The 17,022-nt window shown below is 46.1% G+C and overlaps 1 protein-coding gene across 1 annotated transcript; it reads left to right on the forward strand.

The window, feature by feature from the left end:
- Positions 1-3,092: 3,092 nt before the first annotated feature.
- On the forward strand, positions 3,093-16,703 carry ankrd24 (ankyrin repeat domain 24; the record flags this gene model as incomplete). Its single annotated transcript, XM_079267250.1, has 22 exons — positions 3,093-3,128; positions 5,022-5,152; positions 5,485-5,573; positions 5,655-5,719; positions 5,872-5,929; positions 6,202-6,272; positions 6,488-6,594; positions 7,205-7,377; positions 8,060-8,082; positions 8,313-8,405; positions 8,549-8,665; positions 8,753-8,872; positions 8,986-9,115; positions 9,261-9,439; positions 11,039-11,202; positions 11,591-12,363; positions 12,468-12,784; positions 13,422-13,655; positions 14,758-14,934; positions 15,015-15,179; positions 15,338-15,403; positions 16,351-16,703. 22 exons carry the CDS (start codon positions 3,093-3,095, stop codon positions 16,411-16,413), a joined length of 3,351 nt encoding a protein of 1,116 aa, XP_079123376.1. The 3' UTR covers positions 16,414-16,703.
- Positions 16,704-17,022: the final 319 nt, after the last annotated feature.

Genomic DNA, 17,022 nt, shown 5'->3' on the forward strand with positions numbered 1-17,022 from the left:
CAGCACACCGCCTGCAACAACAGATGCATCCTCTTTCAAAACCACTAGAACTGCTGCAAGCGGGGGAACAAATGAAGAAACCGGAGGTAAACAAGAAGAAGAAGACAGAAATCAGCTCGCGCGAAATGTGCTCCAAACGTGCATTATTGATTCGCATGACGTCACTGGAGAATGTTCCTGTTTTAGCTTCACTGAAGGTTTTTCCAAAAGGATTTTTTTGCAGTTTCCCCCCCCCCCCCAAAAAAAACCTGAAGCCTGAAGGGGAAACAAAACTGTTATCTGCTTCCTTTATAAAAGTTTTGGTGGACTAAGGAAATCTCATCATCTACAGTGGAGTTTAGACAGATGTGTAGACACAAAAACACCAGTTATTACAAAAACAAGAGGACAATAGCACTGAGGCCTGTCCACTCTGATTGAAAACTAATGCATTTGGGGTTAAGTGCGTTTCATTCGTTTTGTTTTCATCCTGTCTTGAGTGCGTGTTCATCCTCCCACAGATGTCCCATTAACCGTGTCGTCCAGGCTGGTAAATTGGATTGTGTGCTACAGTGGGTAGGGCCATCAAAGCCTGTTAAAAGGCCGTAAATGCCTCCTTCTTCACGACACTCATGAGCTCACTTTCTCCCAGGGGCGGGGAGATGGGATGAGGTCATTGTGCTACAATCCACTCCCACCACAATCATCAACATTATCCCATCAAGACCGTCACATCATCCTCCTCCTGCATGCTCCAGTGTTCACCAAGCGCCGACTTCAGACCCAAAGGGGTGGGGGGTGGGGGGGGGGTCACAGGGATCACAAATAATTCTGTTTCTGAAGGCGACCTGCGGGTATGTGACTGCAAACATCTCGCAGGTCCCTGCAGTCCAATTTAAACCATTTATAGCAGTGAAGTTGTAAACTTGAAGACACGATCAATTTCATGACATCAGCCGACAGAAAAGGCATGTCAAAGTTCTCCAGGGCCGAAAGCCCCTCCGGACTCCTCAACCCCTTTACGGTCTCCTCCTTACTGCACTAAAAAGATGCTTTTTGTTTTAAAACATCAACAGAGGAAGATTGTGGCGAAACAAAATCTTGTGGGAACAAGATTCATACTGAGACTCATTAACATGTGGGAACAAGATCAATAAGATGTGTTACAAGTCTTATCTTCTGGGAATGATACAGATCTTGTTTGCACAACATGGGACCTTGAGACAAGCGCCGTCTTCCCACAGGTGACGATCTTCTTCTTCAGATGTCAAAGAAATACCATTTTCTGATTCTTCTTCTGCCCTTTCTTTGCCATCATTTCCTACCTTTGTATTTCATCTCTTATCGTGAATGTACCAGTAATCTTTCTCATCTTCCCCTTCCCCACGGCTACACATTCCTGTTTTTCATCTGCACAACACCTCCTCTTAACCCAGTAACATATTGTTTCCACCCTGGCTATATGGTGAGAGCCAGAACTCTACGGAACAAAAGATTGTTAACTGAGCAAGAGATGCAAAATCAGAGGCAGAGAGAGAGACAGGAAAGCTGTCAAGACTCAGCGAGAGGAAGACGCATGGAGAGCACAGAGGAGAGAGGAAAACAGAAATCAGGATCTCTCCCACAGTGAGATCATCACAAACAGGCAGACAGACGGGTATTCAGTCGTTGTGTTTTCCTTTCAAAGTAAACACAGTTTCATCGGAGCCAAAAGTGTAATTGAATCAAACAGAAACAACAAGGCGCAGTGGAATATGTCAGATAATTAATAAGACTCCCTCATTATAAAGGGCTAAATATGGATGTGACATTTCCTCCAAACTTTTAAAATTGTTGCTTTTTTTTTTTAACAGCTTCATTAATTACACAATCATGCCGTAGAGCACGAGCGGCCGTAGACATTCATGTACAACCTGACACACATCGATAAAAGTTATCCTTTGTTAAAGTCATGCATTTAATTTAGGGTTGGAAAAGAGGCTTCACAGTTGAAAGACTCGCTTCTGTAGTTTGTCCTCTGCTGTGCATTTACTGCCCTCCTTTGGTGGCTGGTGTGTATTACAGGTATAGTTTCTATTTTTTGATAACAACAGAGGAAAGTCTAATTTCACTTGATAGTTTGGGAAAGTAATACAAAGAAAATAAAAGTTTGGGAAAGTAAATGAGGTAGCCTAACTTAATTCGTATCCAATTACGACCAAGAACAGGGCAACGTGGATGAAAACAAAAAGAGTTAACGCCAGGACTTCAGTACAATATCTATTTATTAAAGTATTTAAGCTCACTAGCACCCAAACTCGTAGAGTGATATTTAGTTCAGCCCTGCATTGAAGTATTGTATGCATCTTTCACTCACCTCGCTCTTTATTACAGTACAAAGGTAGTTGCTTCCGGGTTCAGCTCCTCCAGCGTTGCCATTGGTTAAATTCACTAGCTATACCATTTCAATGACTGGTTGACAATGTCCAAAATAATGAACTTTCTCATAAACCCACCCCCCTGCGTTAAAGCGTGAGCTCGAGCTGCCGACACAATGACAAAGTTGGACAAGACGGAATGCTTCTCTACCATTAACTCTGGCCTGTTAAACCCAAAATAACAGCACTGCACTTTACCACCACGTTGTGCGAGACGTCCCGCACGCGACAGTACATATCATCCATCATCGCCAATCAAACGCTGATCCGGTGTTTTGCGCAATGCTGATTGGTTGATTTACGATGGGGGCGGGTGCATTGCTGCTGTCCGCCAGGCTGCACTGACGATGGTGTGTTGCTGCGCGCCGCTGATGGTACAGAAGGAAAACTCACCTGCAGCTGGACTGTCCTCCACAGGTTTTGCAGGTCAGTTTATACATGTGTGTTGACAACATTACCTGTATGATCATATTATAATTAACTGGGTTATAATAGTTCCTTAAGTATTCCTAAAATGTTGGAGCACCATGATGTTGCAATGTTGCTGGGACAACTGTTGATGACTTAGTGATGGGTAAATAAATTCAAACCACTTCAAGACACAGCCTGAAGCTGTTTCTTACAATAACACTCAAGTTTGTGTCTTTGCCTTGTTCATTGCAGTGTTAGTGTTGAGACGGAGGCCATCAAACCATTATGAAGAGTCTGAAGGCAAAGTTTAAAAAGACTGAGGTAAGAGCCATCTGTTGGTGCCATGTGGAGCGTTACAGTTGGATGTATTTAAAAGTAGTACACCTGTGTGCTACAAGCTATTTAGAGACATAAGCCACAACAAGCTGTGTTTTAACCTAATATTACAGCGTTCACCTGCTAGTCATCTATATAGATCCCAGGATGCTCCTTTTGTGTGCATGTGTGTGTGTGTGTGTGTGTGTGTGTGTGTGTGTGTGTGTGTGTGTGTGTGTGTGTGTGTGTGTGAGTGAATGGGGGGACCCTGGGATTCAGTGTCACTGAGCAGCAGCAGGAGAGCAGGACTGTCTCCAGACTGCTGCTATAACCAGAGATCTCAGGTAGCCTTCAATTATTCACACATGCGCACACACACACACACACAAAGGAACCCCACTTTCCTGCTGTCATCTCGGTGCTACTCTGAAGGGTTTTGTAATGTGCGAATTAACCTTGTTCCCTGATGTACTTCATTTTTAGGATTCTACTTCTTTTGCCTGCTCCATGTAGCGAGCTGCTTGTTGCAGGCCGACACACTGGGGTCAGTGACCTTGCAGCGCTGGTGGAGGCAGAGAAACTAGCAACCGCTGGCTCTGCAGTGCGGTCTGAGCTATTTGGATCCTGGTGATGCTTTTAGCACCAAACAGCCTGTTAGTGTCCGTCGCCTTCTGGTGAAACTACCTCCCTGTTAGCGTTAGTAATTACCACTACAACAGTGACAAGGATGATCCTTTTGGATGAGTGGTTTCACTTAGTAGCCATTGAAGTTAAGAATACATTTCCCAGGGTTTTCCACACAAATAAACCTCCCCGTATAGCCTGAGAGACGCATACTCTCCATAGAGACTAAGATTTGAGCTTGTTTGTCTGCCTCATGATGTCCCCTCCGCCACGTAAATGACCATCCAAACTTGCAGAAGCGAGCCAATTTGTTTCTCCTCTTTTTGCTGAGTCCGTGCATCACACAGGCCCTGCTCTGTAACTGCAGAGAAACAGATCTACAGTATGACGCTGCCGGGGGGTGGGGGGGGGGGGGTACCGTGCAGGACCTGACACAAAAAAAAAACCAATTGGAGAGAAGGAGGAAGCTTGTTACAGAGAAGTAGGCTGCAGAGGAATTAATAGGTTAGAGAAAGGAGGACAGTGAGGAAAGGAAGGAGGTGGCAGTGGACAGACCGGCTATGTCCCTGCTAGCAGCTGAGGCAGGATGATGGGATAGCGTTTTGGATGCGGACAGGGAGCAGCATATAGCAGGGATACTGTGTGTGTGTGTGTGTGTGTGTGAGTGTGTGTCAGAGTTTTTTTGTGTGGCGAGCTATTTGATTTCAACGGAGGTGTGGTTTTGAGGACAGCATAAATTCTCCAGTATGTAGATCTATACTATGACGCTGTTGTGACCTCTGAAGGGTATCTGGTAGAAAGTTATGGGTGGCAGAGTTCTCTGCAGTATCGAATGTAACTGTGTTATGTAGCGAGGCGGCAGTGTGTATTGTCAGGCAGGACACACAGCGGTGTCTTGGTACTCTCTGGCTGTATTTAGCTGTATTTAGCTGTGTGTGTGTGTGTGTGTGATGCCCTACTAAGCGGTATGGATCCTCAGCAGCCTATTTTTAGCCTGATGAAGCGGTTCTGTCCTTGTTTCAGCCTGCTGCCGCTGCTAGTAGGTATCTTTTCTCTTTATCTACAAATCACAGGGATAGGAAAGGAAATATCCCTCTATTTTATAATATTTCTGTCTTTAAAGTAGCGTGTTGTTACTTGTAAAACTTGTATCTCTGGGCACCATTCTAACAGCATTATATGTATTTCTTTGTGATGAGATATGCTGTGTGTGGTATCAGTTTCCGTTGGGGCGGCTCGAGGTGGTGACCCGTTCTCTGACTTGGTCCCCCTCAGAGTCAGGACTGGAGTAAGAGTGATGAGAGGCTCCTGCAGGCTGTGGAGCAGAATGAGCCCGACAAAGTCTCCGCTCTCATCGTCAAAAAAGGCCTCTGTCCCACCAAACTGGATGCCGAGGGCAAGTCAGCGTAAGTTGGGCACCTCGTGTTTACCTTTTTATTCATTTGAAGTAAGTTTGTATTCCTTTCAGTTCCGCTCATCAGCGTCGTGGTTATTTTTAATAACCGCTGTTGTTGCTCCTGGCCACGTGAAACACATCATTTATTGTGCAGCCGCAAAGTAGTTTCCCATGGAAATGCCTAAACGGGGAAGATGTATTGCCTCCTTTCTCCTGCACTGAAAATAAAGTGATGAGCGGAATCAGCAGTTGGAGCTGAACAATTCTCGGAATTTTATATGGAAACCGATTCTCACATCTCAACTCTCGTGACATGTATATTGTCCTTGGTCCTTCCGGCAGGTTCCACGTCTGTGCATCCCGGGGCCGCCTGGACTGTCTGGAGGTCATCATCTCTCACGGAGCAGACGTCAATGTCACTGATGGCGCTGGTGGGGAATAATCAAATACAGGTTTTATCTGGTGAATTGTCATGAATTGTTTATAAATGTCTGTTTCATAACCGGTTGCAGGCTTCAGCGCGCTTCACCTCGCAGCCAAAAACAGCCAATCAGAGTGTTTGAAAAGACTCTTACAGGTAAAACACACAAGGACAGTGTTTTCAGGTTAACCAACAAATACTGTAAAATATTAATGGAATAATGTAAGCTCGAATTTTAAGACGCCACTAATTACAGATGGTTTATCTTTTGCTGCTTATTGCTTCTTCTTTTTTTTTTTACCCGACAGGAGAGATTAGCAGTAGACTGCATCGACACCTTTGGGAGGACACCGCTTCATCACGCAGGTCCCAGTTAATGAATTATGACACCAGTTTTGACACTAAAGAGTAACTTTGCATGCAACAAATACCTCTCATAGATCCCATCCGACATCTTTTAAGTATTAAAAGTAAGCAGGTGTAAAGGAACACTGAAGCTAGACTTGACAAAAATATTTGATCGAACACCCAACTGAACAGAGAGGTGCTTAGAGATTTAAACTGCGTTTTCAAAGGCCGCTACATGCTGCTGTATGTAAACTCCTGATATTGACTCTAATTGTGATTATTTCCTGCAGCGGTCAGTGGCTGCTTGTCCTGCTGTGAGACCCTGTGGGATTTTAAAGCTGATCTGGATGTCCAGGATGGGGTATGTTGAAGGGTTTGAATAGTTTGAATAAAGTTTAGGCAGCGTTTTCTGTTTTGAATTGTTACGTGAGATGAATAAATAAATTAATCAGCATTAACTTTTTATTTACCTACTTTATTTGCTCTTATGTAGTACTTTAGACATCACTACCAAACATGTAAAACGTGTTGTTGCTGCATGATGCTTGAATAACCGTGTGGATCTCTCTCTGTCAGGACGGGGCCACCCCTCTGATCTTAGCGGCTCAGATGAGCAGAGTGGAGCTGTGTGTCTTTCTGTTGGGTCGAGGTGCCAATGCAAACATGCAAGACAACCAGGGAAGGTACTGGACTGTTAATAATACTCTGGGGGTTTGATGAGGCAAGCGGGACGGCTGGATCCGGAGCGCTCTCTGGTAGCTGCTGCTGAAGCTTTGACAGATGGAATGACGGCCTGCTGAGGCCGACTGCGGCATTGAAACAGCCTTCTTAGCGGTGCTAGAACCAAATGAACCTCTGCAGGAGTATTCTCACAGCAGTGGGGTTGTCTGGCTCAGGGTACAGGAAGGATTCCCATTGAAGTCTCCAGAGCTTTGGGTCGATTTGGAAGGATGCAGGTCAAGACTTCCAGCAGGGACCAAGAGCTTTCAGTTTAGCTTTGGATATCTGCTTGGAGAGGATTATTAGAGACATTTGTTCAGGCCACATCATTGTATCTAATGGAAATAATTCCAATGCCTTTTCCTGCAATTCATCCTGAATCACAATCTGATCGGTATCTTTGGAATCCGTGACCGAATTGAAAATAGAGGTCTGTGGGTTTAAGCGTTACTAATGACACACAGGCTGATGATTTATCAGTCTGAAATGGATGTATGTAATTCGACTGCATTGTTCGTTTCCCCAGTGAGGCTGTTTTCCTGTTGAACTATGATGTTTCGTTTGGAATCGCAGGTCTGCATTGATGCTGGCGTGCGAGAGCGACAGCGTTGAGACCGTAGCAGCTCTGCTGAGAGGCGGGGCCGACACGCAGCTGGTTGACGCCCTGGGACACAAAGCTACCGACTACAGTGTAACAACGGGCAACCACCGCATCATGCAAATACTGCAGGACGGAGCACCTCCAGGTACAGTATGAGGCACCTGGAGAGATAGACGTGATTGAAGATCTCACAAGGCTCCTTTGACACTTCACACTCTTTATAATCATGTTATCATAAATGTAAATGAAACAGCTTCTTTTTTGAAAATATAAAGTGGCAGCATGATGTGAAACACGTGGCAGCGACATCTATCCGATCCTCAGATCCAGTTTGTGGCTTCTGTCTGTGCTGCTCTGGGTCCTGGCTGTGACTCTGCTCCTCCAGGAAAACTGTAATAGTGGGAAGTGGATCAGGAGGACAGCTGGGTGTGATTGTGAAGTGGGGTTTGAAAAAAAGAGAGAGAGAGAGAGAGAGAGAGAGAGAGAGAGAGGCTTGTTCCACTTTTATCTCCCAACAAAGACATTGCTGCTATGTGGAAAACAGATGTGCGGCTGGTTTGAAAGGGAGATCAAGGAGAGAATTTGGTTTGTATTTGATGCCTGACCACATTCGTTTTATTCTATAATTGAAGATTTTAGTACAAAAAAAACTACAAGACACATGGACGATACTAATACAAACTACATGTTAGAAAAGAGACAGGAAGTGAGAGTATATTACTTGCGTATGTGCACGTATTCACATGTACCCCGAGCTGTTTGCTGATCTCATTGCTTTTGAGGTTAAAGTGTCTTGCTGTGTGTTTTCTTTCCCTCTGCGTACGAAGCTCCTGAGGGCGCAGGCGAAGAGGTAATGTTGCATAGCTGCGTGTTGGATCACTCCCTCCATCAAATGAGCTCATGGCCCACTTGGGCCGATCATATTGTGCATGTTTTTCCAATATGAGGTCATGATTTGTGGGGGCTGCTTTCTTTTTGTTTTGTCCTTCGCTCCTCTTTGTCACCGACCCTTTGTCTTAACTTGGTTTACGTTGAGTTTGACCTCGGCTTGTCTGTGATCAACCTCCCACCCCCACGCAGCCCCCCCAAGTCCCCTCAGGCGCCTCATCAATGCAAGGGGGCACTACACCCCGCAAACGGAAAGCTCCTCCACCGCCCCGCTCTCCTCTCCAGGTACTGTGAGAAAACCCTCACTGGATGGAAAACACTTCCCTCCCCCCCCCCAAGTGTTCATAATAGATGCTAATCCCATTGGTAATATCTCTGTCGTACAATATTGCGAGAGAGATTAATTTAAGAGTGTTATGTCTTTGAAGATCCAGGGTCTGCCACCCTCTCCAAAGCCGCGGAGTCCTGCTCCGTCTGCCCAGTCCCCTGAGCCCCAATCTCTTTCTCCATCTCCCCATCCTCCAGGAACACAGCAATCAGCCCAGGTCAGCGCTGTAAATCTTGATTTTTCCTGTAACGTGAAATTCAGACTTCATCAAGTGCTCACATTTCTCGTGGTTGTCTGTGTAAAGGCAGAGGATGAAGAGGTGTTTGAGGAGATTCGCCGACTGCGTCTGGAGAGAGGCCGTCTGCTCCAGAAGATCAAAGCCTTTGAGCTGCAGCAACAGAGCGCCCTCTCTGCCTTGAAGGAGGTACGACACACATCCAGCGGCAACACCTGTATCAGAGAAAACAGCGCATTTGTGAAGACTTAGGGTTGCTTGTTATAACCACCATTGTTCTTGCATGTGCGTGTGCACTCTAGTTGTCCCAACTAAAGCAGCATCTAAAGGAGACGCAGGCAGAGAGAGACAAGCTGCTTGATGAGCTGAAGGGAGGCCATGGTATTGGGGCCAGTGACTCTGAGGACATGGATGAAATGTTTGACTTCCCAGGTATGTGTTTACATGTGCTTCCCAGAACCTGATAGAGAGCATGCATGTACTTCCTTGCTATTCCACATGGGCATTCCCGTGTGTATCCCATCAGGATGTACACGGATTGATTGTTGTTGTCGGTTCTCTTTAACTTTGCCTCCAGAGAAGCTGCTCTCCAAGCGCTCCAGAGCCTCCCCTGCTCAGGATGAGGCCACTTCTCAAGGAGACGCAGACTCGGCCAACCCCTCCCCTGTCCCCGGAGACCCGGGGACTGTTGCCGAGCTGCGCAAACAAATAGAGGAACTCGCCTCACAAAACTCTGAACTAGCTCTCAAAGTGCAGGTGCGGTCAGAGAGAGAACAAATGCACAAAAACACGCCTAACGAATGACCGCACTTACAACCAATCACGCATATACAACGAAAACAATACTCATTCAACTGGCATGCCCCACTTAAAAGCACACAAACATAACCTCCCTTTTCTCTCTCTCTGACACACATACACATATCAAGATAATATCACAAAAATGTAAATTTGTATGTTACAGCAGCAAGACACACCAAAAAGCAAAGTAACCAAAATATTATGTATTAAAAAATGCACAATATATACAATAGAATAACAGAGTATGACAAATGAAATATCAGAAAATAGAATATATAAGATAAAACAAAATGCACAATATATACAATGAAATAGAGTAGTGTTAAATGATCTGCCGAGGTGAAAAACAGTCGTGCAAAACTTAAAAATCAACCCCAGCAAACAACAGTGTAGCAGTGTGTCGTTATGTGGAGGATGATCTGGCCAGAGCTGTTATTGTAAAGTCTTATTGCAGTGGGCAGGAATGTTCTCCTAATCAGACACATAATACGATTTTTCTTTTGCTAACGTTGTGCTCTGCACGCACGCACACACACACACACACACACACACACACACACACACACACACACACACACACACACACACACACACACACACACACACACACACACACACACACACACACACACACACACACACACACACACACAGTCCAAGGGCATCTTTAAAAAAGAAACATTGATAGTGAAGTGATTATTAAGTGCTTCCCCCTCATGCTGGCTCAGGAGTGGCTGACTGTCCCTGACTCCAACATTAGTCATGACCACTTTAACTTCATGACGCCACACTGTGCTACACTAATGCAGTGAGGCAGTTGTGTCCATGCAGGTATAAATAGAAGAGAACAGCATCAGATGCAGACACGGGGGGGCAGTTTGTAGACATTCTTTACTAACTGGGTCATGCTGGTTGAAGCACAGGAGTTAGTATGCAGAAGTATTCTGCTCTCGTGTGCTTCACTCACCACTGTATGAGTGTAGAAGCGATCTAGGAGATATGAGATTAAACTACAACCAAAACCTCCTGCTGGGATTTAAATGGTGGAGGGATTCCATAACTCGTGTTTAATTAAGTTAATTAAAGAGCAGTTCTATCAGTTTTACACATAAAGGTCAGTTTACTAGTCATTGAGAGTCCATTTTAGCCTGTAACAACAGTTGTACACTGTCTTCTGGAGGAGCTTTGTCAAGAGTGAGAAAATAACTTGGAAGTGATGAAACCAGGGTTATGTCTGCATGGGCTTCAATTTATAAATGATTTATGCATTCATGACAGAAACCCATATGTATAATTAACAGGATTTAATTGCTGCTGCATTGATTTTTACATTTTTTCACTGGAGTACTCTTTTAGGTAACAAGTACCTGCAGTCGATGGTGCTCACCTACTTACAAGCCTAGCATGAAAGGTTTTACTAAAATGTGAAGTGTACTCTAAGGCCACGACATGTAAATGATGCTCACAGTACATATCTCCACATTGACTGATAAACAGTTGCTGAATGGTGACAACCTCCATACGTTACTGTAATCTCCTCCGTGTTGTGCACAGATGCTGGAGATGTTCGAGAAGGACGACACAGACATGCAGAGCTCCAGCTCGGACTTTGTCCCCATCGTCCAGTACGAGACCCTGAGGAAGGAGTTTGAAGTCCTTCAGGAGCACCTCTCTCAGGCCCAGGCGTCAGACGAGGCCTCCAGCGTGGCAGAGGACTGGTATGACTGATTAATTCATACCAACTCAAGTGGCCGTCACAGGACACATTCACCGGAGCTCTACGGAATCAGATCAGGGCTTTTATTATGAGATGGGCTCACTTCATTTCTAAAGTCTCAACAGTATCTTTTGAGGGTCTCCATCAGGGCCATTTTTTAAAAAGTGCTGAGCATTTACATTTTTCCTGCAGTTTGGACTGTTCATCAGACAAATCAAGCGGCGTCACCGTCTGCTTTGTAAAATTGCAATTGCGATTCCTGCATATTATCTACATGTTGATCAGTACTGGAAATAACCCCTAGCACGGGTTTCTGGTGTGATGTTAGACATGTTTTTGTTGTTTGAGTTAGTGCAGGAACGATTACCAATCTTTATCTTGTTCTGCAGTGGTGATGAGAAGTCTCAGGAAGGAGGTGCAGATGCAGAGAGTGTGGAGGCTCTTCAGAAGAAGCTGCGAGGGCTAAAGGAGCAGTTGGCCTCCTCCCAGTCTGAGCTGGAGGAGTTGAAAGAGCAGATGCGCCTCGGGGTGCTCTCTGTGGAGTGTGGCGAAGGGGACACTGCCGCAGCAGGTGCTGGGGCCGCAGAGGAGGGTCCGAACCAGGAGGCACAGCAGCTGAGAGCGAGGGTGACGGAGCTAGAGGAGGAGCTAGCTAAGAGACTGGCCGAAGAGGGAGGTCAGAGCAGCCGCGACAGTGACACAATCAAACAGCTGACAGAGAAAGTAGAGGAACTCCGTGCTGCTCTGTCCCAGAGAAAGGCCGCGAAAGAAGACGGGGAGAAAGACGGCGAGAGCAGAAAGACAGTGAAGGGCCTCCGTGACAAAGTTGCTGAGTTGGAGGCAGCCCTGGCAGAGGGCCGGACATCGGGGAAAGATGGTGGAGCAGCAGGAGATGGAGGTCAGGTCCGTCGTCTCCAGGAGCGTTTGGGAGAGCTAGAGGGCGAGCTGAGGAAGTCTGTGCCCCGCTCCGAGTTGGAGGAGGTGCAGGTGACTCTGGGGCTTCAGTGCGAGCAGCTGGCCAGGGAGAGGTCGGACGTGGCCAGAAGGCTCAACAATGCGCTCCTGGATCTGGAGAGACTCAGGCCTCCTCCACGCGGAGATGACGAAGAGGAGGAAGAAGAGGAGGAGCATTCAGAGAGCTCAGAGCCCTCGGGCATATCAGGTGTGCGCTGTTGTTTTTTCTACTTTAAGCATCCAAGTAAAATGCAAGATGATTGACTTTTCTTTCCGTTTTTGTGAACGATCATGCCTCTGTTGTCCAATCAGAGCACTCCAGACGCACCATGGCAGCAGTGAGAGAAGAACTGGAGGTTGCCAGGCAGGAAGCAGCCCAGGCTCTGGACTGTCTGTGTGCTGAGCGGGAGAACCGGGCACAGGACACCCTGCAGCTGAAAGACGCAGTGCCACTCTCAAAACATAGGGAGGCGCTGTCTAGGGTATCGGAGCAGCTCGCTCAGACTCTGCAAGAGCTCCAAGAGGAGAAGACCCTTCGTAGTCAAGCTGAGGAGCAGGCTGCCGGACGAGAGGCCAAACTGCAGGCCAGGCAGGATGCCGTACCCAAAGAGGAGCACGAGAGAGTCACGGTCAGCAGGAATCAAAACAAATCTGAGAGTTGCAGTTCAGTCAAAATGATTTAGAAATAGTGAGGATATAGGCGAAGGTAGGCCTGAACAATGATTCAAACATTGATCAAAATCACAATGTTGTGCTGAGGGAGCTCTGAAATTTTCAAATTGCCGGAGGCACAATATTTATTAAAGGCAACATGTGTCAAAATAAAATGTGAAAGCTACTACAAGGAACTTTCAATTTCTGTTGATTTTGGCTGTCCTTAAAGTGTTAATGTTTCCGAGCACCAGTGTGAGACTGTTTCACAACCAGTTAAAAGTCACAGTTTTCACAAAATAAGTCCTTCACTGTTTAGAACGAGGTTTTTCAAAGGGACACACAAGTTAAAGCATCTTATTTGTTCGTAGCAGCTGCTTTTAGCTGTTTCCATCGTGTTGTCTGATTAACAAGGGGGTACAACATTAGCTGTTGATCGTTACTTACAGTGTTTTTTTCACTGTTAGTTGGGAGAACTAGAAGGAATTATAATCCAATGGGTTGTTACACATATTGAACTTAAGATGAGTATTTTGCTCTGGCTTTCTAAGTATGTTGCTGGTCAGACTGTACATTAGAATTGATCAGGTAACCCGTGCGCTTTCTGTCTTTTAGGCGGAGCTCCAGCACTCCCTACAGGCCGGCGAGAGCAGTGCAGCAGCAGCGCAGGAGGCTCTTCTGGAGAAGGAGATGGAGCTGAGGGAGCTGAAGTCCCAGAAGGCTGCAGAACAGGGTCTGATCTCCAAGGAGGACCACGAAGCCCTGCGGCTCTCTCTGCAGGCTGAGATCAACGCCGCCGCAGCCCGTTTCAACGATCTCACTCGCAAACACGAGAAGACCTGCACTGAGGTGTGTGTGTGTGTGTGTGTGCGTTATTGAGTCTGCCTCGTCCAATCCCTTCAAATGCCATCTAAAGCCACATGCGATGTTATTGTGCCTGCCACAAAGTAATCTGTGTTCCATGAAGGCCTTTTTCCTGCCTCTACATTATTCATGTGTGTATTATTTTCTCTATTCAGTGCGTCCCTCTGTTTCATTGATCCCTCTGTGTATGTGCCTACTGATGCAATGAAGTACTGTTGTATGTGCACTATAGGCTGCTAATGACACTTCAAAAGTCATTTCCATGAAAACGCTCACTTTGTAAACTGGGTAATTGCCTCTCCGACTCAAGTTGGCAAACACAGAGGTTAATAAGTGGCCACATCTTCACATGGAGAAAGACATGAAATTAGCTTTTATGCTCTTCATAGATTGAGTCCGGCTAAAAGTAGAAGGGATTCAACAGCAAAAACACAGGCTGTTTGTAACAAAATCCAAGATTTTGTTTGGCGGGTGCTTACACACACGTAGTAAGTACATTGATGCTGATAATGGAGGCAGTATCGTCACAAAGTCACATTTCCCTGAGATAAAGCAACAAAAGCAAATGCGTATATTTTTACTGTAGCTTGGTTTAGTGTGTTCATGTGCACTCTAGCGTGGGTGTGCGAAGATCAAAGAGAGAGCCGTTACAATGGGAAACAGGAATTTGCTTTGAGCAAAAATTCAGTGGGTTGGGGGAATAATGATGTTGAAGACAAATATTTTACATTTGACTCAAGATGAAAACAGGAAGAAGAGGGTATGCTCATCGTCCAAATCAGGAAACAAGACAAGGTATAGCATGAGATGTTACTGTGGAAATGACCAAACCAAACAGCAAAGTAGTGGTGGGTGAAGGTTTTCTACCACCGACACAGGTAAACACATCAAATATTTCCTGGAGTGTGTATGTCTGTCTTGTATTAATTACGGCAGCAACTGTAATTCCCCTTTCAAAACCAAACTCCAGTGCTCCTGGATCAGCCTCCACTTCTGCAAAAGCAGAAAGCATCAGAATGTGTAGACGCGATCAAACGGACTGCCTTGCTGAAGTGACATGGTGCCACTGGTGGTTTTACCGGTCTAGGTGTTCCAGGTGCAGAGGGAGGCTCTGTTTAACAAGAGTGAGCGACATGTCGCGGAGTCCCAGCTGGCCACGGTGCAGCAGCAGCTAGCCGAACTACAGGCCCAATCCAGCCACATCCAGGAGCTCCACAAGGGCATCCAGGAATCCCAGGGCCTGGTCAAAGAGAGGGACCGCAAGGTGAGAGTTCAGATGGCCAAACAACTGCTTTTAAAGCACCTTTGAAGTGGCTCAAACTCATGCCCTCTGTCTTTGTGCAGATAACAGAGCTGTCCAAGGAGATGTTTCGTTTAAAGGAGGCCCTGGGAGCTCTGTCGCCTCCTCTGGGCATCACCACCTCCTCCTCCTCATCTTCCCATCATGGCAACCCCGGGCAGCAAGTGGCACTGCAGAACAGGATCGCCATACTCACCCAGCAGCTCCAGGTGAGGAGAGCACTGACACTCGGGATGTGTGACGTGAAGACAAAAAAAACAGGATTTCCAAAATACTTTTTTTCTCACTTCTTCAGACCATATCGACCATCATCTATAAAAACAACAACACAGACGTGACAGTTACATTGTCTGTGGCCTTTTTGCAGGATTGGGAGAGAAAGCACAAACAGGTGGTGACTGTGTATCGTACGCATTTACTTGCAGCTGTACAGGTGAGTCGAATGCACACATCCGCGCCAGAGCACAAACTGAGACTGAAGCCCGTGTTGTGAGATGTAAAAAGGTTTCCACGTGTGTATGCGTGGATCTCATGACGGATGGATCAATGAAGTGTTCAGTGGACGGCACTGACCGCTGGATTTGAGTTTGTCCCCCTTTGTGGCGCAGACCATTAAGAGCGATCCGTCCACCATCTCTGCTTACCAGATAAAAGCGGATGAAATTTCAGAAGAGGTGCAGGCAAAAAGGACTCGACTCATTCTCTCGGCCTGTCAGTTTAATTCCTTTTGTCATGTTGGTTGTAATGAGAGATTGCTCAGGTGTCGTAAAGAGAACTGTTGGCTTCTTATTTATGCTTTTAGCAGGTTGGGGATGCATGGGTAGGCTGTTGCTTAATCTCTCTTCCTGGTGCATCAGGCATTGAGATTGAATGACCATGTGATTCATATTTTTTTGTTTTTGCTCAACACATTTAAAGGTGTCAGGTTCCCGGGTGTACAGACTGTACATGAGCACATTACTTCTCTCCCGGGTTTGTGTTTTCACACTTTGAAAGAGGCCTATAGCGTTACAGTCAATCCGTGCAATCTGATCGTAAGAACAGTATAATCAGCAAAAGCCTCTACGTCCTAGTCGGCCTGATTGGTGGCTTGATGGCTGCTGGCCATAGCGGGACGGCATCTCTTTTCAGCGGTAGTGTTAGCCCCCCACTTTCCCTCTCTTCATGCACAGTTTTTTTTTGGTTTGTGACCAGCTTGAAGGCAGTCTTTCCTGAACCGATCCTGCAAAATTTCAGTTTGCTGCTCTGCAAGGATGCGTGGGTAAACCTAAAGAGCCCGTTCTGGGGGCTCTGCCTGTGCTCATAGAACAAAAAACAACAACAATGTGGAATACAATGTAGAAACTTCATTTTCTTACACTGGTGTGTGTTGCCCAGCAGGGCCGTATGGATGAAGAGGTGCAGGGTCTGCTTCTCCAAATCCTGAGGATGTCACAGCCGTGACACTGAACCTCATAACGCCCGCAGGTTTCTCTCCACCGCCAGTCCCTCGACTGGTCAGCATGTAGCAGCTCCAGCTCAGCAACCTGTGGGACCAGCGTCACAGAAACCTCGTCCAGGAAGCCAAATACAACTGATCTGTGTTCAGACATAGCTGCATGTGTACAATACAGTAACTTAAACAACAGTCGCAAGGCTTGACTGACAAGCGAACAGTGAAAAACAGAACTGTAGAGTGCCTTCATGGCTGGATAAGTTAAATGACAGCAGCCTATAAATCAGGGGTGTGTGGTAGTAGAAAGTGAATGTGAACAGAGAGTGTAGAATGTAGAAGATGTGCTTTGATTGTGTGAAAAGCATTTCGATTTTATACAATATTATTATAATAAAATAAATAAAAACAAACCGCTACGCTGTTGGTCCTCTTCTTTGTACCTCGCTCCATGCACAGATACTGTAGATCGAACAGACAATAGGTTTCCAAAGCAACAGCTTCTACGCTGTCCCTCGCATCTATTATGGGGTGATGGAAAGCTGACGTCTTAATTTGGCTGGAGCATTGTGCATGGAAGGTGAGACAGCTGGGCTCTACTGTGGAGCGGCTACATTAGC

This window comes from Melanostigma gelatinosum (genome assembly GCF_949748355.1).
Source record: "Melanostigma gelatinosum genome assembly, chromosome: 4".
NCBI classification, from domain to species: domain Eukaryota; kingdom Metazoa; phylum Chordata; class Actinopteri; order Perciformes; family Zoarcidae; genus Melanostigma; species Melanostigma gelatinosum.